The 21,785-nt window shown below is 43.9% G+C and overlaps 1 protein-coding gene across 10 annotated transcripts in view; it reads right to left on the bottom strand.

Moving 5' to 3' along the window:
• Positions 1-940: 940 nt before the first annotated feature.
• Positions 941-21,785, bottom strand: part of LOC115153254 (pleckstrin homology domain-containing family A member 1) — a 44,243-nt gene continuing 23,398 nt past the window's right edge. For 2 of the 10 annotated variants that reach the window (XM_029698499.1, XM_029698506.1), the window contains 11 exons: positions 16,417-16,473; positions 16,110-16,155; positions 9,911-10,008; positions 9,367-9,498; positions 8,965-9,105; positions 8,781-8,849; positions 8,183-8,247; positions 8,026-8,089; positions 6,399-6,488; positions 3,320-3,430; positions 1,334-1,760 (listed from right to left, as the gene is read on the bottom strand). In XM_029698499.1, the coding sequence (XP_029554359.1) occupies positions 1,425-1,760; positions 3,320-3,430; positions 6,399-6,488; positions 8,026-8,089; positions 8,183-8,247; positions 8,781-8,849; positions 8,965-9,105; positions 9,367-9,498; positions 9,911-10,008; positions 16,110-16,155; positions 16,417-16,473 (1,209 nt within the window). In that variant the 3' untranslated portion in view covers positions 1,334-1,424. Of the gene's footprint in view, positions 2,033-2,659; positions 2,735-3,319; positions 3,431-6,398; positions 6,489-8,025; positions 8,090-8,182; positions 8,248-8,780; positions 8,850-8,964; positions 9,106-9,366; positions 9,499-9,910; positions 10,009-16,109; positions 16,156-16,416; positions 16,474-21,785 lie in introns of all 10 variants that reach the window. The other 8 variants (XM_029698500.1, XM_029698501.1, XM_029698507.1 and 5 more) reach the window with 8 other exon arrangements.

Below are 21,785 nucleotides of genomic sequence, written 5' to 3'. Positions count from 1 at the left end.
ATGGTATAAATGAATAAACCAATAACTAAAAGGAGTTTCAAACCTCTGCCAGTAAAGAGATGGTTTTCAGGTTACATATCCCTCCCGTTAGGGTCTTCCAATTATGCCCCTCACTCAGACCACTCCCAGAAAGACCAAGCAAAATATTTTCATACATTTTTAACAGTAATGTACTTAATTGTTACCCAGAAATTCTTTGATATTGAGATAAATGTTGCATTGGAACTTTAAAATATCCACTAACTAGCTTGCTTGGCACAGAGTGGTATAAAATATTAGCCTCACAAATTGCTGAATTAATCTGTGTGAGTCCACATAGTCATGAGCTGCAGGTAAACACTGAGTGAACAAAACATTAGGAACACCTGCTCTTTCCATGACAGACTGACCAGGTGAATCCAGGTAAAAAGCTATGATTCCTTATTGATGTCACATGTTAAATCCACTTCAGTCAGTGTAGATGAAGGGATTTTTAAGCCTTGAGACAATTGAGACATGAATTGTGTGTGTGTGCCATTCAGAGGGTGAATGGGCAAGACAAAAGATTGAAGTGCCTTTGAATGGGGTATGGTCGGCACCAGTTTGTGTGTGTAAGAACTACAACGCTGTTGGGCTTCCCGTGTGTATCAAGAATGGCCCATCACCCAAAGGACATCCAGCCAACTGGACAACTGTGGGAGGGATTGGAGTCAACATGGGCCAGCATCCCTGTGGAACACTTTCGACACCATGCCCTGACAAATTTAGGCTGTTTTGAGGGCAAAAGGGGATGAAACTCAACATCAGGAAGGTGTTCATCATGTTTCGTACACTCAGTGTGTATATTTTAAATCAACATAAAAAAATATATACAAAAAATGTTTTCTAAACTGAATTAACCCTATTAAATAAATAAGAACAGAGCAAGCAGGTGGGAGACAATGGCAAATAGCGCAGAATCTTTGGTGTAGAGTTCAGTGTGAATCTCAGCCTCCCAGTCCACACACAGAGACAGCTGATTCCAGGACTTCATGAGAGTGTCCACAGGCCTGGACCACTGAGTAGATGCCTAACAATGAAAACACGGAGAGAACGTAACCCCCCTGTCTCTTTGTCTGAGTGGCCTCCAACTCTAATGTGACTAGGGTTGACTAGCTGGGGTAGATTAACAGCTTCACAAACAGGGGGGTTGAGATGGTTGGAAGTCAGACACATTATACAGACTAACTTTGGCTTGGAATCCAGTGCCTGCTTTCTGTCATTTCCATCCAGATGACTTCTGTTCAGTTTGGTGGAGATGAGACAAGCGGCCCACCGTTCAGCTGCTCTCGGATATTCAAAAGCATTCTTTTAATTTCCTCCATTATCACTGTTGTCATACAGCCTCTCCTCTGTAGCCCACCCCCTCTGCCAGGTTACAGGGTAGTGTGGGGGTAGTTCATGGGTCAGACTTCGCTGACCGGCAGGTCGTCAGCGTCCAGGTCAAGGGGGGGTTCAGGTGGGTAGGGCTCGAAGCTGCTGCGCCGTCTCCATGGCGACTCGCGGGCAGAGTCGGCGGTCACTTGGACAGGCGTGTCTCCTGCAGGGACAGTCGGGCGTGGTTGGGTCGCGGCAGGAGGCTCATGAAGTGCTCGCTGTCCCACGCAAGGCTCCGAGCGTGCACCGCCCGCGACAGAAGGGCAACCTGGGTAGGGTGGCACTGCAGATATGGGCGAGCGAGGGACGGGGGGCCCCGGTTGGCTGCGGTAGAATGTGGAAGGGGAGGAACGGCCACAGTGCTCCTGCTGAGAGAGGAGGGTGGGGTGTGTCCCACAGAATTTCAGTCAGACGGGAAACATGGTGAGTTGTGAATAGAGTCAGTGGCAGACATTTGGTGTAGCGGCTGATGCAGCAGCAGTGGTAGTAGTAGAAGTAGTGGTAGCCACAGTTGCAGACCGTAGAAGTGCTAGCAGAGAAGTGACGGGTGCTGGGAGGAGTGCAGTGGTAGTGAAAAGCAGAAGAAGTGGTAGTGCTCATTTTTTAAAGTTAGTATTTCACTGTCAGATTTCAATCTCTGTATAAAAAAACAAGAGGGAGTGGGGAATAAAGTAAGTAAAAAAGAAAAACAAGTCAGTGACCAGTTGGTGTTGTTATTGGGAGGGAACATACGCAGTAGCACCTACTTACCCAATCCATTTACCCAGCAAAAAGAGTTAGTGACAGATACTTAAATAACTCCCAATTGCCTTTGCTGGCTATTCAAAAATATATTTTCTCCCAAATCTATGTTGTGTTAAGCATCACCAAAGTCATCATAATTCTGTATCATGCATTCAAACATGCAGCCGGTCACAGAACATTTGCCAAAACATATGTGCACGACTGGAAGCAGACCATGCAACGGAAACACCTACACCGCAACGGCTTATGTGTGAGTAAACAAAGGGCTGAGTGATTCTTGAAGTATGCCAGGGCGGTTAGTTTAAGAGCTTCAGAGTGTACATGTGCTTATACAGAAGTCGTCATCATATAAACATGCAGAACACAAAACACACAAACAGCTAAACTGTTATTGATGTTAAGAAGACTAGGGTTTAGTTCCCAAAGACAACATTCATTCAGACTTCAAGTTGTCTTGGCTTAGAAAATGAGAAGTTAACTGGGTTATGCAAGTCAACAGTGTGAGAGTAAACACACATACAGGCAGCGGACAGGAGGTAGAACTAGAGACAGGCAGGATGTGAGACATCTAAGACAGGTACACAGCTGCAGGAGACTGCAGAGAGAGAAAGAAAGATAAGGAGAGTCAGAGACATATGACAGGACATAGACAGAGACAGGAAACAGGTCTGTTCAACAGCTTTCATCACTGTACCAGAGAGGCGTTAGTTTGTGTGTGTGTGTGTGTGTGTGTGTGTGTGTGTGTGTGTGTGTGTGTGTGTGTGTATTGTGCAGTAAGGGTTTCAAAGTTAGAGGGACGTTTAAAAAGTTGTGTCATCTTCAACAATGGTGACAACAGGGCCTATCAATAGCAAGAAGTGGGAGTGAGTAGGGTGTGGAAGTGAATGGGAGGTAGTGACTAGCTGCAGAGGTCCAGGGAGGCTAAGCTACATTAAGTCAAGGGAATGAGTTTATGGGACTAACCCCAGGGCTGAGGTAGAGCATGAAGAGGAAGACAGGAAAAGCAAAGAAGCAGAGGTAGAGGAGAGGAGGACTTTGAGTTATGGAATGGGCAGCAGGGTGGAGGGGTTAAAGCCCGCACAGGGAGGGACATGTACAGTTTGGTTTTTAGGGAGGCAGATGGGTGACTCTCCAGTCCACACCATGACATAAAAAAAACAAAAAGTGAGTGAAAACCAACAGTATATAGAAGGCACTTTGGGGTACAGGAGCTGACATACGTGCTGCACTCCCCGATTCGGGCCGTATACCTCTGTATACAGGGGTTTGACAGCCGTCTGGCCTGCCGCATCTGCAACAACACAGTGGACAGCTGGATTAGAGCAGGCTGGGGAGGGCCAGCCTAGCCCACAGTACAGGGGGAAGAGAGGGAGTGGTAGAAAGAGAAGTATACATGTGGAGCAGGGTTTCCGTTAGTCGGTAATAGCCTGCTTTTGGCCGATAAAAAAAAAAAGCTGATAAATAAAATTGGCGCCAGCCAACTGTCTGGGAGAATAAAAAAATCCCACTGCAAAATGCTTTGTAGCCTATTCATTAATGGAAATATCGGTCGATGTCATGCTTATCGGTCGATAGGTTCATTTGCATAATTTTGTGGAATTAAATTGGCACAGCATAAAGATACAGAGCCTAGTTTCAGTGTAAAATCTCTCAGACCGTGCGAGAGCTGCTGCTACAACTCCTGGAGTGAAATTAGCTTTTATAAGCCCAATCACTGTGAAACAATTCTTAATAAAATTGTGTGTTAACTGCTTTGATTGCCGCCATTAAAAAGAGCTACTATTTGTATTTCTCAATGCTAATTGAAGCGCACTTCCCATTCGCCATTCAAGTGCATATAACAGTAGACAAGCTTCAGCACGTCACACACCACTTTGCAATGATCTGGAAACAGTATGCATTTAAAAAACAAAATACATACTTAATTGTTAGAAACCTGAATGTTGTACTACATATTATGAGGCTTGTTTACCTAGCTTCAAAGTAGCCTAGCCAAAATATGACCAAACGTGGATGCAAATATTTTAAAGTTTTCCATATGCCATTGAAACCAGTAGCCTATTTCTCTCATGTTCTACTGGCTTTCAAATCAATTCTCTTTCATTGTCCAGCAGCCAAAAGAACTCCCCTCTTTCTTTTCTGTACAATTTAATTGTATTTGTCAAACAATAAACCTAAAACAGACAAAAGACGACAGACGCACGCAAACTTGGACATCGCATCTGCCCAGACCCACGTTTCCACCACCTCAATCTCCAGCGCCTGCTATACTCTATTCCACATGACCTCAAACTGCACCACTCTGCCCTTCTCTGTCGGCCACACCCTTTCAATATTCAAATAATAATGCATTTGATTCTTCCACCATCCCAACAATGCAGGATCACTTGATTTCCAGTTAAGAAAAAGTTTTCTACATGATTGATGAGAAAAGTACAGTACAACTCATTGGGTCTCACCCAACCCTCATATGCCATGTCTTGAAATATGCAGACAGACAGAATTAAAGTAAATGTATATTGTAAAACTTCTGACAGACAACTTTCTAACTCCGCCCATAACGTTCAGACTTTATGGCACTCCCAGAAGGCATGAATCCTGGAGTCAGTGTTGGTTTTACGCTTAAGACCATTGTGCTGTGGAATTCCTGAATTTTGTCTCTTGTATAATACATTCGGTACATTAGTCAATACTGGATTAAGCATACATTTTAATAACTATTATTTTGTTAGTTTTGTTCCAATACTCCATCTTGTGCCGATATCAGATCTTTTTAGGTCTTGGTTCCAGTAGTTAATAATTTTTTCTAAGAGATTGTCAGTTGGATAGGATCTCTGCAAGGTTTAGTATATCTTACCTATCATATGAGTATCATTTTCTGACTCAAATAGAATTCCCCCAACATTGCTCTGAAATCCGAAAGATTTTAGATCGAAATGTAGTGACATGAAACTTAAATTGCATGTATTTGAAAATATCTACATTGGTCAGTCCAAAATTGCTTTTTAATTCTGTCGTGGAAATAATTGTATTTCCTATTACCAAGTATGCCTTTAGTTTTCCATGTGGGCCAATTTATCTGTGAATTCTGAAAAGCTATCCAAGGATTGTTCCATAGGGGTGTGTTTTTAGGGAGAGATATTGATTCTTGTAGAATCCGTTACATTTTCTTCCATATTTGTATCATGTTCTTAACTATGAAGATGTTAATGTTCTTTGCTCCATCATTTGAAAACAGACCTTCCCTTTTTCTGACAGATATTTTCATCTCAGTCTCATGAAAACGCTCACATGTGCAGTGCGCTTTTGACTACAGTATTTTACTGCTAACTGCATTATGCAATGAATATTAGCAAGTAGTCTACTGCCTTGTGCGCATTGCTGTGCCTATAATATGAACAAATAATATTTGATCAACATTTTAAGCTAAACGTTCTGCTCTGTTGCATCAGCCTCATTGCTTTTTAAAATGTTTTTGATGTAGTCTAGGCTACTGGCTGTATGAATTTGTGACGTATCCTCCCACAACTGTCCCAGAGTTTGTTTGGAATACACTATTTCTTTCTCGCACAGAACAACAAGCTGAACAATAGAATAGGTACACTTTTCTACTACAGGGGATAGTAGATTGACAGACTAGTGATGTTGCTGTTCATTACTTGTCTTGTTGGCTGAGGAAAAGTACATGGACAGTTACTCTAACATCTTCAAATGCACATCAGAATTTGTCGTTGCATCCTTGACTTGCATGTTCTGTTAAGATGAATTACTATAATCTAAATGTGATCTGTCATTTTGAGCACAGTGGGTAGACACCCTTATCAGGTTACGCACCCAATGGATATGGGTCTGGTAAATTTCTCAAATGTCCAGTAAATTAAAATGCTGCCGGTCAGATGTCCGGTGCCACATTTTTCTAACGGAAACCCTGATGTGACGATTGCCTATGCAATGCCACTGTCACAAAGAGGGCAAAAACCTACAGTAGGAGGGGGACCTGGGTGAGGATGCCAACCTCTACCCTCTGCAGTCAGTACAGAATGTGACATACTTTTCACTCCTCCCTGCATCCTCACTGTTTGTGTGTGTGGTGTGTGTCTAAGCCATCTCTTGGCTTGGGCTGCCATGAACACGTGAAACTAATGGAGATCAGATCAGTTTGTGTTGCTACTAAGGACCAGACAGACAGGAGGCTGGCCAGAAGTGACAGCGCATGCAGTAGCCCTATAACCCCAGTGGCCTGCTGGGTGGTTACATACTGTGGCTGCAGATCTCCCAGGTCCCCGCTGGGCTACGATGGCACCAGACACAGCCTTGATCCAGCTGTGCATCTCCTCTGGACTGTCAGCCTGCAAAGAAAGAGGAGACACGGGAGAATGAGGCAGGGGGATGGAGGAAGTGAGTGGGGATAAGGGGCACATAGTAAAGTGGGGAGAGTCAAGGGTGAGGGAAAGAAATATACTGAAGAGGGAAAATGCTTGACATTAATCTACACCAGGGATGGGCAACTGGCTGCCAGCCCGTGGATCAATCTCCCCAAAATATATTTCAAAACATTCTTGGGGTTCTCAATTTACAGTTGAGTTACAATAGTAGAATACACAAGGTACGATTTTGAAATGTGGTTGTGCAGCAGCAGTTTTTTTGTGTTATGTCAGTCACAGGTTTACATTTATTGTCACAAGTCTTGTCCTGGAGGCAGAACTGAGCAATATCCCCTTAGATAGGCCTTCTGCTAAATCAAAATGACCTATATTGTAAAAATTCATGAAAACAAAATTGAGCTTTTTGGTCTTAATTTAAAGTTACGCATTAGGGTTAGCAGTGTGGTTAAGGTTAAAGGTGGGTTTACAATTGATTGTATGACTTTGTGGCTGTGCCAGCTAGTGACCACTGCAGAGTTGCTTTCAGAACACGATTCATTATCACTCAATTTGCCCATGTCAGCAATTTATTTGGGGGGGGGATTGGAAAATGAGTCTAGCTAGCTATCTAAACTTGTAGTAATCATGGTCGAATTACTGACCAGTGGGGCCCCAATGATTTTAAAAAAGTCACTCTCACTCAGATATTATATTAACATGGCAGAGGTCAGGGCAAAATGTGTAGAATTGCAGGAAATTAGCTTAAAAATGTGTGAAATCGGGGAGGGGACTGTGGACCTGTCGCTGTACATGATATCTCAGACAGCACTGGATCGATTCTGATGAAACTTGGGTAAATTATGCATCTTACCATAGAGAGCCAGCATTTACAAAAATACACTGATTGGCCCAAGGCAGGAGCTATCGTAATTAACTGAAATGTATTAGGTCACACGTGATATCTCAATTGGCCCAAAAGAGTGCGCCCATAGAGATTCTATTAAATTACCAGAGGGGCTATGTCATAAACCCTCAAAGTTCCAGGATGGGGTGAAAATGGCAGACATATTAGTCAGGGAGAATATCAAACCAGTCTAATTGGAATGAATGGCTGTAGAGGCATAATCCTGATTTTATTTATGCAGGATATGAGAAATTGCGTAATATAATTATTGTCAACCTAAAACATTGTCATATAATCATAAATACAGTTTCTACAGGTTTTATACACATTTTCCGTATAAATATCCTTTAAAATATATGTAAACAGACCACACGTCTCAATTTTTGTATGATAAAATATCAGTACTTGTTGTATTCACAACTTGTCAATGTCCTATCATCTACTGATTTCAGCCAGTGTATGGCTGTGGGTCCCCCCGGGTGGTACGCCAGCGGCCACTCCAGCCCCTCATCATTAGTTCTGATTTTTTGTGGCCCCCAGCCCCACCAAAGTTGCCCATCCCTGATTTAGACATTATGTAATAGTGTGTTGGTAAAAAGATGTTTGGTCTCTTCTCACCTGGATGTAAAAAGTCCTAGAAGTGGTGACAACCTCAAAGAGATTATCCCTCATCATGATGTCACTGGAAATACAAAATCAAAGTTGGCTACATGCTTAATGTAGGTGGATGTAGAGGCTACGTTCTACCATGACAATGTTGAGAGTTGTGCAGTACCTCTGTTTGCACTCCTGAACTTTGTGGACCTCTTTCAATGGAATCATTCTCAGAGGCTCCTTCTCCTGAAGATAGAGTGGTTCAAGAAAATGAAAAATAACATTTTAAGAGCCCAAAATGTCCCCCGTACGGAGAAAAAAAATGTATGAAATGTAGGCATTCACTACTGTAAGTCGCTCTGGATAAGAGCGTCTGCTAAATGACTAAAATGTAAAATGTAAATATCCTTATGACACTTGCTCCACAGTCTTTAGGAATCTTCTTTGTTGAGTAAAACCAACTTTCAAGACCTTATTGATACAGTATATTTGGAAGACAAGGGAGAAAGACTGTCCACTGTTGATGCCAAATAGACACATGCTGGTGCAAAATATGGGCAAGCATGGAAGTGCTTTGTGGAGTGTGTGTGTGGTAGGGTAGGGCACAGAGACAGGGGCATGCTAGGACATGTGTAGCAATGGCACAAGATTCCAGGGACTTGAGGTGGACCGTGTCAGGACAAGCATGTCAGGACAAGAGGGCAAACCCACTGTGAGTGTGTGAGTGCGTGTAATAAGTCATTCTGGTATTCTTTCCAGCGTTAATGAAAATTGCTTACCAGATCTGATTTGAAGTAACTCATGGTGTTATCCTCCAGTAAGAAATATCTCCTTTTCCAATTTCTCATCTGGGGAAAAGAAAATAGCAAATTACTTCCTCATACTCATGGCCTCATAATTTAACCTAAAATATCCCAAACTCAGAGCCCCTCACTGTACCCCACCATAGTCCACTACACTCACCACAGCTCCCTGCTTCACACAGTAGCCTGACTTGATGACCGCCCGGTCCTGGGTCGGCCTGCCCAGAAAGTATGGCAGCTGGCTGTACGACCTCCGCAGCAACTCACGCTCCGAACCCTCCTGGCCCTCGCCCCCTTCCTGCTGTCGGAGGGAAATACACCATAGGTGATTTACATCCACAACATCTCAGTTCATTTACAACTTAATAAGAGGCTGACTAGGTAAGGCAATATCTAGTGAGGCCGAGTTATGGGGGTAGACATAAGTCATTATGGCACATTCAGTCCCACTTTATTTGGATAGTCCCCTAAAGGACTGTAGATGCTCAAACTATCAACTGCAACTCTATTGACATGCAACTAGCTAGGGTTAGGGATAGGTAGGGCAGCTAGGCTTGGCTACCTGCGTCTGAGTGATGATGGGAACTCCCCCAATGATGTCAGTCCTGTAGGAGACCTGCTTCTTGGGTCCCAGGATGTCCAGAAGAGCTTTCTGGTTCTCCACATTCTGTTGGGCATTACATAACTTTGGCACCTGCAAGAGAAAACAGTGTGACAAACATTCATAACATGTAGAGTAGACCTTGATTCTGTGACTGTTTCAGAGGGATAACACCTTAGGACAACCATATTTCTGTGTATGTTGATTAATCAGTTCCGCAGACATCCGCTCCTGTTTCTAGCCCTTTTTTGAGGTTGGAGGGATTCCAAGCGTAGAGTGGGAGTAGTGCACAGCTCCCCCAAATCAAGGGCAGAAAAGTCTCTACCAACAATACACCATCCTGAGTCACTCTCTGACTCACACACAAGTGAAATCTTGAGATTTTAACTCACTTTAACAGGAAATATTCAGTCATGAACAGGAAATCATCGTTTTCTAAAGAGGACTAGGCTGGGTCTTCAGGTCCTTAGTAATAGAAGACAGTGCAGAATTGAGTGAGACTCACAGTGATTTTGGTGGCCTTATTGAGAGCATTCACCCATTCCACCAGGTCCTGCTGATCATTGGCCTGGAGGAAGAATTTCCTCATGCCAGCATTGATGACTGAGAAAGAGGAAGGGAAAGAGAAGGAAGACAATAGTGAGTGACCCAATTCAAAAGTTGACAACATGAGAATGTTTGTTTGACAAGATAGAACACTGTAGCTTAATTCGAGCTTGGTTGAGAGGGAATAGAGTGGATTGTCTGCTGTTACTAATATGACGAGGCATAGCAGGAGCATTGGGTCCATTACATGAGAGTGGAAAATGGCATCAAAGCCATCAGCAGCCCTACCCATCCCCACTGTAATGACCATTCATCCCCAATGTTAACAAAAAAGGGCTCGAGGCCATCACAAATCACACTTGTCAATCACAAAGGGGTTTTAGGTCAATTCCTGATTCTGGCACCGAGAGCACTCCTGTCTCCATATATCGTTATCTCTTAATTATTTAATCCCTTACTTCCTCTACTTTTTGCCTTCTCCCCTTCTGATCAATGTGTTAAATTACATTATAGCCGAGCCTACCAGACGGGCTAAATGCCTTTTAGAGCACTAGCTGTTCCGGACGACTCTGTGATCACGCTCTCCGTAGCCGATGTGAGCAAGACCTTTAAACAGTTCAACATTCACAAGGCCGCGTGGCCAGACGGATTACCAGGACATGTACTCAGAGCATGCGCGGACCAACTGGCAAGAGTCTTCACCAACATTTTCAACCTCTCCCTGACCGAGTCTGTAATACCTACAAGTTTCAAGCAGACCACCATAGTCCATGTGCCCAAGAAAGTGAAGGTAACCTGCCTAAATTACTACTGCCCATGACTACTACTGACTATGTCAGTAGCCATGAAATGCTTTAAAAGGCTGGTCATCAACACCATCATCCCGGAAACCCTTGACCCACTCCAATTCGCATACTGCCCCAACAGATCCACAGATGACACAATCTCAATCCACACTGCCCGTTTGCACCTGGACAAAAGGAACAGCTATGCGAGAATGTTGTTCATTGACTACAGCTCAGCGTTCAACATCAGTGCCAACAAAGTGCATCACTAAGCTAAGGACCCCAGTACTAAAGACCTCCCTCCACCGCCAGTTTGTAAGGGTAGGCAACAACACCTCTGCCATGCTGATCATCAACACAGGGGCCCCTCAGGGGTGCGTGCTTAGTTCCCTCCTGTACTCCCTGTTCACCCATGACTGCGTGGCCAAGCACAACTCCAACACCATCATTAAGGCTCTCTCTCTCGCTCAGCGTGATTCATCACTCCAGAGAACACGTTTCTACTGCTCCAGAGTCCAATGGCGGAGAGCTTTACACCACTCCAGCCGACGCTTGGCATTGCACATGATGATTTTAGGCTTGTGTGCAGCTGCTTGGCCATGGAAACCCATTTTATGTTTGTCTGCGGAGAATGCATGGCTGCGTGCTCAATTTTATACACGTCAGCAACAGGTGTAGCTGAAATAGCCGAATCCACTAACTTGAAGAGGTGTTCACATACTTCTGAATATATAGTGTATGACAATCTGGATACCGCCCAAGCCTAGTAGATACAATTACAAATTCATTTAAATATTGTTTGGAATGATTTAACCCACAGATTACCCATTATATTGACCAGATACTCTAGTGGCCGCTCTAACAATGAAAATAAACTTCTTCAAAATGGAAAACAGTCGGGCGGAGGCAAGATCAGGTGGGCCAATGAGAGGGCTACACGCATGTGAACAAAAGGCACAATTCCGATAGTGTTTTTTTCCTCAAAGTTAAATCAGTACACTCATAATAACCTAAGCATTACGAAACTTCTATTCAATCAAATAAGCCACACGTAGCAAATAAGCCATAAATGTTTTAGCCAAATATGACACTCATTGACCGCCATACAAAAACTCCTTGCTTGGTGTGCAAAGAAATATGAAAAAAAACGGCACCTGCTGGAGAAGATATTATTGGGCTATTATTATCCCTCTGACTTCGCATTTTTCTCTCTGTTTTACCCAATTTTTTTCCAACAGGAAATCCAGTTGACTGACAGGCTTCCCAGACCGCCTCCAATCTTTAAAATGTTCCTTAAGGTATCTTGTATTAGTGTACCAAGCTTGATACCTGCATCATAAAACGGAACAATTATTTAATCTGCTGGACTAGAGATAACATGACTGAACAAGGTGTTAATGGCCCGCAAGTGGTTTTGGAACAGCCTGCGACAGTTTAATGATGTAAAATGCGACCCACCAACAGAGATGCATCCAGACCAGCGCCAACGCACAATAGAAGGAAAAAAACTTTATGCCGGTCAAATGGTTGACAACTTTTGAGACAAGTGCTTCTCTGTAGTAATGGTGCAACCACCATGGTCACGAATCTGTGCTCTAGGGCACTCAGAAACATCGGTACAGCGAAGCCTAATCATTACAAAAATTATCTGGCACAGCAAAATATTTGACAATGAAATGGTTGCACTTTAGAGTCCTGCTCACTAGTCACATCCCCACTTGTTATGTCCACACAAATCCCACAGTGATAGAAACTGAAAGCAGAGAGATCATCACCATTGACTGAACATTAATGCTGTGGAATAAACGAGTGATTCAATGAGTGGGAGCGAATCAGTAACAGGCAGACATGGCATGGGCATTTTGTTAAACATACTGAGACAAGTAGACCATGGAAAAAAATAAGATTAGGCAATTCATCTAAATGTGCCATAATTAAAACAAGAAGAAGCTGAAATGGTATCATCTGACAGGGGTGTGTATGCCATGTTACCGCATAAATGTACCCCACATTAAGCTGTACCAACACAGTCTGGCTGAAGAGGTGTGTACCAAAGGTGGTGGGGGTTATCAATAGAAGTGAATAACAAGCTGGGAGAGGTCATCTAAGATCTGACTCACAGCTGCAATCATACACACAAAACGTGTGTGGTTGAGTCACACAGCAGCATCAGAGCCACAAACACACAGACATGAATCAGAATTTGCCACTCTGACTCTCATTTTACTGTAAGCCCATCTGGAAGTATGACTGCCTTTCTCCAACCTTCCCAAACAGCTTTCAATGAAACACCCATTAAGACCCACTTTTAAGACATGTGCGGAAGGGAGGCGCGATGGTAATTATTGTCGAAATCAACAAAACAATACACGCAAACAGCCGTTTTAAAAATGCCCCAGACTATCCAGAATGGGTTCAATTAGGATGCCAGCATCCTATCAAAACCCAAACACACACACAGAGGCAGGGACAGTCAATGTAGTGTTTCTTCCAATTGAGGACGATGGGGGGGTGCTGACTAGGCTTGGGCGGTATCCAGATTGTCATACCAACCTTGTGCCATCTCAGGATATTCGGAAAAACCAGAACTCAACACAAGGTGCACTATTTTCAAACCCCACTGATCCACTGACCTATTTTAAGGACATATATGCCAGCTTATAAAAGCTATACAAATAATAAAACAAGTTGTTATACTCAGTCTGTTGCATGCACAAAACAAACATGATCCATGAGGGGATTCCCTTGCTGTTACCAAGTGAAGCTTGATTTTGGAAGAAGCTAACCCCTTCGTTAGACAGTCAACTAGCTACTAAATTATCAAACCAAACGCACAATTGCAAAGCATTTAGCACATTTCAGACTTAACGTTAATAGTTATAAAATATTTAGCTGGCAAACATTTAGTTGTGAATTCCATACTGTAACTAAATCACCTGGCGTGCGCTGCAGAACAGTGATTGACTCATAAAAGGCTCTCACGTCGTTGTGTGCTTTTAAACTAACACCACCTAACTGGGGACTACCGGTAAGCTTAAAATTGAAAACATGCATCTCCTAACGTATTGCACAAGAGGACTGCAGGTATTTACATAAAACCAGTTAAATGTAATCTACGCAACTCCCAAAAGTTATTGTTTATTATGAGAGGGCCATAAACAATAACTAGTAATGCTGCATACTCAAATAAAAAAGGTTAAAATCTCACCTTTCTGGTAATTTTTTTTTGTTAAACTGCTGAGGTGGTCACTTTTGAGGACACAAGTTCAAGTATAATATGAAATATTTTATGATGCCTTTCCTATTCAACAAAACTGTATGAACAAGGCTTGAACGGACTTGTATGCTTTCTAAATATAGTGTCATCAAATTAGAAAATGACTAAAAGTTCACCTTCCTTATAACTGTCAAATACATATTTGTATGTTTAGTGTTAGAGAAACATTGCATATCTTCTCTTGATCAAAACGTCTGCCCCCATCGCTGTGAACGGCTCACTGAGCTCTAGCTTGGCTTCCTAAACTTGCTAGGAACTCGCCTTTCATCTCATTAATATTGTCCTTCTAAAAGTGTTTTGTTTTTCATTAAAATCTGAATTATTTTAGATGAATGGCTATAAAAATCAATCTCTGAACGTGCTACAGTGATGAAACCACTCTCTCCTACTGCACTACAATGTAAGGATTGCAACCATGTGCTTTGTCAGTGGCAAGTTCAGCCAGGAGTAGATGGAAAGTTGGAAGAGCGAATTAAATGGTAGGAGGGACATCCCAGATACAAGTGGTTTCAGATCTCACATCCTACGTCACACAGGCAAAAAAATAAAAAAATACACTACTGTGTCCGTGGGAACTAGGGCTATCACTCATTTCGATCTATGGTGTCCATAGACCAATTTATAAACAAAGATGTCGGTCGGAACCGGTACCAGAACCACGCAGGTCCCCTAAACGTGGGACTTCACATTTAAGAGGTTAAAAAGTAGTTACAAATATTAAAATGTATTTAAAAAAATTCAAAATAAATAGTTAGCGGTATTGACATAAAACATACAGTGGCTATTTCCAAATATGCCGCTATAAGGTATACCACCCAAGCCTAAAAGCCAATTTATGCTTGATGTGGCACTACGGTCCTGAGGCTCCGTACAGAGGGTGCAACGCAACTGAGGAACCTCTGGAGGCTTGTGAAGGCCAAATCAAGCTCCGTACTGCATCGCTGTGCGCCTCCCAAATGTTTTAGCAATGCGGAGTGCTCTGTATAGCTGCCCACTGACATGATTGGTTGACGGTAGGTGGGGCTGTACGTCCTGTATAAACACAAACTCACATCCGTGACAACAGCTCTGCACCGCAAAGTACAAGTAGTATGAATGCCCTGACTTCTACAGAGGCCGCATCTCAGTAAATGCTGTACGGCCAATGCAGATGCCGGAATGACCATAAAATTGGCTTTAAATGCTGACGCTGACACACACACTTCTGAACCAGATCAACCAAGAGGGCAAGAAGGGACCATATACAGTAAGTACCCTGGTCAGCTGCTACCCTGCATGCCTCTGTTGAAGCTAAGCAGGGATGTCCTTAGCATGCCAAGGGGAAAGCAAGCAGAGGTGAAAGAGGTGAGAGAAGGGCAAGTATGCATTCCTCCCTCAGGTTCAAGTTAATCTAAACACTCTAGCCTTGTGTACATGGTGGCATCTGTCAGGGCAGACAGATGGTCATTGTCAATCCTGAAAAGATATGAATGTATTGCTGGACAGAAACATGGACTCAACTACCCCCATATGATTTCATCATTTGGCCTATTCAGCTCACACAACTGGGGGGAAAAAAAGAGCCCATGGCCATATAAACTTTATTTTATTTCACCTTAATTTAACCAGGTAGGCTAGTTGAGAACAAGTTCTCATTTGTAACTGCGACCTGGCCAAGATAACGCAAAGCAGTTCGACACACAACAGAGTTACACATGGAATAAACAAACAAACAGTCAATAATACAGTAGAAAAAGTCTATATAAAGTATGTGCAAATGTAGGATAAGGGAGGTAAGGCAATAAATAGGCCATGGTGGCGAAGTAATTACAATATAGCAATTAAACACTGGAGTGAATAGATGTGCAGAAGATGAATGTGCAAGTAGAGATACTGGGGAGCAAAGGAGCAAGATAAATAAATCAATAAATAGAGTATGGGGATGTCCACTACAGTTTAGATGTCCACTAACCTTCTAAATCAAGAACTAAGTTTACAGTATCTGTGGCTATGGTTTATAAATACTGAAGAGGTCATAAAAAGCCCAGCCAAGTTGCAAACATTTCCATATGAATTGAGCAGAGGAAAGAGAATAGTTATTCTCAAAACAATCTTACCAAAGCAAAACTCCGCCTTTGGTCTTTGCTTAGTGGCATCGCTGACCTACGAGGCAAGAGAAGTACAAAAACCACAATTAACAATTGCTCACAGTGAACGTACACGGAGTATTTAAAACATTTAGAACACCCGCTCTTTCCATGACAGAGTGACCAGGTGAATGCTATGATCCCTTACTGATGTTAAATCCACTTCAAAATCAGTGTAGATGAAGGGAAGAAGCCAGGTTAAAGAAATATCAGATGCCAGGCACATTGGTTTGTGTATAAAATCAAGGATGTGCAAATTCTTTAGCAAATCTCTTACCTTGGAGATGTATGTGAGTTTAAGTGAGCCAACACAGTCCGCACCAATGGGCAGGTTCTATATGGGAAATAGTTAGGTGAGGAACTATTATATAGCATTGAATGTTATAAACCCTGACGCAAACCATGACCTTATATGTGGGGTGCTCTCATATTACGCATTTGGGGTATTCTAAAGAAGAGACAGTGGGTTACGGGGAACTTCAACAAAAAATGAGAACAAAAGTGGATTTAGGACACATTGTTCAGTTATTAAGATTCTGATTGAACTTACAGCTTTTCTCTATAAAAAGAACATGGGGGAATAATTCACTCTCCGCAAAAGGCAAAAGGCATGAATAACTTATGTTTTAGCACACTCGCTAAGTCTGTAAAGATTGTAGGGCTGGCACAGGGAGGAGAAGCTTCATTTCCAAAAGTTCCAAATACACAGGGGGGTGTCACCAAAGCCGTGGTTCATTCATTAGGTATGTCATAGTTATTTTTCAAAGATGCATTATGATGCATTACAAGCGCAAAACATTTTAACAAAAATTACAATTTTGACATTAAGCGGGGCCATTTCGCATAACAATTACTCGTAAAAATATCATGGCTATATACAGGGAGTAACAGTACCGAGTCAATGTGCTGGGGTATGAGGTAATTGAGGTAGATACACAATATATACAAAAGTATGTGGACACCCCTTCAAATTAGTGGATTTGGCTATTTGTGTATAAAAATCGACTACAGTCTTTCAACCCCCATCAACAAACAAGGGCTCAGTGACATTCAACGCGGCACCATCAAAGGATGACACCAACTAGTCAGTTTATCAAATTTCTGCCCTGCTAGAGCTGCACCGGTCAACTGTAAGTGGAAAGTCTAGGAGCAACAACGGCTCAGCCGCGAAGAGGTAGGCCACACAAGCTCACAAAACAGTACCGCCAAGTGCTGAAGCGCGTAAAATTCATGTCCTCGGACGCAACACTCACTACCGAGTTCCAAACTGCCTCTGGAAGCAACGTCAGCACATGAACTGTTTGCCGGGTGCTTCATGAAAAAGATTTCCATGGCTGAGCAGCCGCACACAAGCCTAAAATCACCATGTGCAATGCCAAGCGTCGGCTGGAGTGGTGTAAAGCTCGCCCCCATTGGACTCTGGAGCAGTGGAAACGCATTCCCTGGAATGATGCATTACGCTTCACAATCTGAAGTATCTGGGTTTGGTGGATGCCAGGAGACCGCTACCTGCCCGAATTCATAGTGCCAGCTGTAAAGTTTAGTGGAGGAAATATAATGGTCTGGGGCTGTTTTTCATGGTTCGGGCTAGGCCCCCTAGTTCCAGTGAAGGGAAATCTTGATGCTACAGCATAAAATGTCATTCTAGACAACTCCATGCTTCCAACATTGAGGCAACAGTTTGGGGAAGGCCCTTTCCTGTTTCAGCATGACAACGCCCCATGAGGTCCACACAGAAAAGGTTTGTCGAGAGGAACTGGCCTGCACAGAACCCTGACCTTGCTTCCAGACAAACTAAAAACTAAACCGATGCGGCCCGCTACCAAGGACTGTGGGCTCGCCTTCTCCGTGGCCGACGTGAGTAAAACCCTCGCAAGGCTGCCAGCCTCGACGGCATCCCTAGGAACGTCCTCAGAGAATGCGCAGACCAGCTGGCTAGTGTGTTTATGGACATATTCAATCTCTCCCTATCCCAGTCTGCTGTCCCCACATGCTTCAAGATGGCCTCCATTGTTCCTTTACCCAAGAATGCAAAGGTAACTGAACTAATCCCCCCGTAGCACTCACTTCTGTCATCATGAAGTGCTTTGAGAGACTAGTCAAGGATCATATCACCTCCACCTTACCTGTCACCCTAAACCCTCTTCAATTTGCTTAGTGCCCCAATAGGTCCACAGACGATGCAATTGCCATCACACTGCACAATCCCATCAGGACAAGAGAAATACCTATGAAAGAATGCTGTTCATTGACTATAGCTCAGCATTCAACACCATAGTACCCTCCAAGCTCATCATTAAGCTTGAGGCCCTGGGTCTCAACCCCACCCTGTGCAATTGGGTCATGGACTTCCTGACGGGCCACCTCCAGGTGGTGAAGGTAGGAAACAACATCTCCACCCCGCTGATCCTCAACACTGGGGCCCCACAAGGGTGCGTGCTTAGCCCTCTCCTGTACTCCCTGTTCACCCATGACTGCATGGCCATGCACGCCTCCAACTCAATCATCAAGTTTGCAGAAGACAACAGTAGTAGGCTTGATTACCAACAACGACGAGACAGCCTACAGGGAGGTGGTGAGGGCTCGCGGAGTATGGTGTCAGGAAAATAACATCTCACTCAATATCAACAAAACAAAGGAGATGATCATGGACTTCAGGAAACAGCAGATGTTAGAATTGTTCTTCGACTGTGACAGAGTATTTTGTATAGATCGTTGACAAAAAAATTACAATTAAATCCATTTCAATCCCACTTTGTAACACAACAAAATGTGGAAAAGGCAAGGGGTGTGAATGCTTTCTGAAGGCACTTTACGTATTGTATGGTCACTGTGGGGACAATCTCGTTGATGCACTTATTAATTCTTAAAAGTCTAAGCTGACATTTGAAATTGTTTTAAGGTCATACCATGGATAATTTGGATATTGATTATGAATTTAAGGATCAATTTAAATATTGAATTTGGCTTTTACTACTATAGTAAACTCAGCAAAAAAAGTTACGTCCGCACTGTCAACTGCGTTTATTTTCTGCAAACTTAACATGTGTAAATATTTGTATGAACATAAGATTCAACAACTGAGACATAAACTGAACAAGTTCCACAGACATGTGACTAACAGAAATTGAATAGTGTCCCCCTGAACAAAGGGGGGGGGGGGGTTAAAATCAAAAGTAACAGTCAGTATCTGGTGTGGCCACCAGCTGCATTAAGTACTACAGTGAATCTCCTCCTCATGGACTACACCAGATTTGCCAGTTCTTGCTGTGAGATGTTACCCCTCTCTTCCACCAAGGCACCTACAAGATCCCGGACATTTCCGAGGGGAATGGCCCTAGCCCTCACCCTCTGATCCAACAGGTCCCAAACGTGCTCAATGGGATTGAGATTCAGGCTCTTCTCTGGCCATGGCAGAACACTGACATTCTTGTCTTGCAGGAAATCACGCAAAGAACAAGCAGTATGGCTGGTGGCATTGTCATGCTGGAGGGTCATGTCAGGATGAGCCTGCAGGAAGGGTACCACATGAGGAAGGAGGATGTCTTCCCTACAACGCACAGCGTTGAGATTGCCTGCAATGACAACAAGCTCAGTCCGATGATGCTGTGACACACCACCCCAGACCATGACGGACCCTCCACCTCCAAATCAATCCCGTTTCAGCGTACAGGCCTCAGTGTAATGCTCATTCCTTCGACGATAAATGCGAATCCGACCATCACCCCTGGTGAGACAAAATCTCGACTCGTCAGTGAAGAGCACTTTTTGCCAGTCCTGTCTGGTCCAGCGACGGTGTCTATGTGCCCATAGGCGACGTTGTTGCCTACAAGCCCTCAGTCAAGCCTCTCTCAGCCTATTGCAGACAGTCTGAGCACTGATGGAGGGATTGTGCGTTCCTGGTGTAACTCGGGCAGTTGTTGTTGCCATCCTGTACCTGTCCCGGAGGTGCGATGTTCGGATGAACCAATCCTGTGCCGATGTTGTTACACGTGGTGTGCCACTGCAAGAACGATCAGCTGTCCGTCCTGTCTCCCTGTAGCGCTGTCTTAGTACGCTCACAGTACGGACATTGCAAATTATTGCCCTCGCCACGTCTGCAGTCCTCATGCCTCCTTGCAGCATGCCTAAGCCAAGTTCACGCAGATGAGCAGGGACCCTGGGCATCTTTCTTTTGGTGTTTTTCCAGAGTCAGTAGAAAGGCCTCTTTAGTGTCCCAAGTTTTCATAACCGTGACCTTAATTGCCTACCGTCTGTAAGCTGTTAATGTCTTATCGACCGTTCCACAGGTGCATGTTCATTAATTGTTTATGGTTCATTGAACAAGCATGGGAAACTGTGTTTAAACCCTTACAATTTAGATCTGTGAAGTAATTTGGATTTTTACTAATTATCTTTGAAAGACAGGGTCGTGAAAAAGTGACGTTTCTTTTTTTGCTGAGATATAGATATATAGATATATACTGCTCAAAAAAATAAAGGGAACACTTAAACAACACATCCTAGATCTGAATGAAAGAAATAATCTTATTAAATACTTTTTTCTTTACATAGTTGAATGTGCTGACAACAAAATCACACAAAAATAATCAATGGAAATCCAATTTATCAACCCATGGATGTCTGGATTTGAAGTCACACTCAAAATTAAAGTGGAAAACCACACTACAGGCTGATCCAACTTTGATGTAATGTCCTTAAAACAAGTCAAAATGAGGCTCAGTAGTGTGTGTGGCCTCCACGTGCCTGTATGACCTCCCTACAACGCCTGGGCATGCTCCTGATGAGGTGGCGGATGGTCTCCTGAGGGATCTCCTCCCAGACCTGGACTAAAGCATCCGCCAACTCCTGGACAGTCTGTGGTGCAACGTGGCGTTGGTGGATGGAGCGAGACATGATGTCCCAGATGTGCTCAATTGGATTCAGGTCTGGGGAACGGGCGGGCCAGTCCATAGCATCAATGCCTTCCTCTTGCAGGAACTGCTGACACACTCCAGCCACATGAGGTCTAGCATTGTCTTGCATTAGGAGGAACCCAGGGCCAACCGCACCAGCATATGGTCTCACAAGGGGTCTGAGGATCTCACTTCGGTACCTAATGGCAGTCAGGCTACCTCTGGCGAGCACATGGAGGGCTGTGCGGCCCCCCAAAGAAATGCCACTTCACACCATGACTGACCCACCGCCAAACCGGTCATGCTGGAAGATGTTGCAGGCAGCAGAACGTTCTCCACGGCGTCTCCAGACTGTCACATGTGATCAGTGTGAACCTGCTGTCATCTGTGAAGAGCACAGGGCGCCAGTGGCGAATTTGCCAATCTTGGTGTTCTCTGGCAAATGCCAAACGTCCTGCACGGTGTTGGACTGTAAGCACAACCCCCACTTGTGGACGTCGGGCCCTCATACCACCCTCATGGAGTCTGTTTCTGACCGTTTGAGCAGACACATGCACATTTGTGGCCTGCTGGAGGTCATTTTGCAGGGCTCTGGCAGTGCTCCTCCTGCTCCTCCTTGCACAAAGGCGGAGGTAGCGGTCCTGCTGCTGGGTTGTTGCCCTCCTACGGCCTCCTCCACGTCTCCTGATGTACTGGCCTGCCTCCTGGTAGCGCCTCCATGTTCTGGACACTACGCTGACAGACACAGCAA

The sequence above is a fragment of the Salmo trutta genome, chromosome 18, assembly GCF_901001165.1.
Source record: "Salmo trutta chromosome 18, fSalTru1.1, whole genome shotgun sequence".
Taxonomy (NCBI): domain Eukaryota; kingdom Metazoa; phylum Chordata; class Actinopteri; order Salmoniformes; family Salmonidae; genus Salmo; species Salmo trutta.
This window is presented reverse-complemented; position numbering and strand designations above follow the sequence as displayed.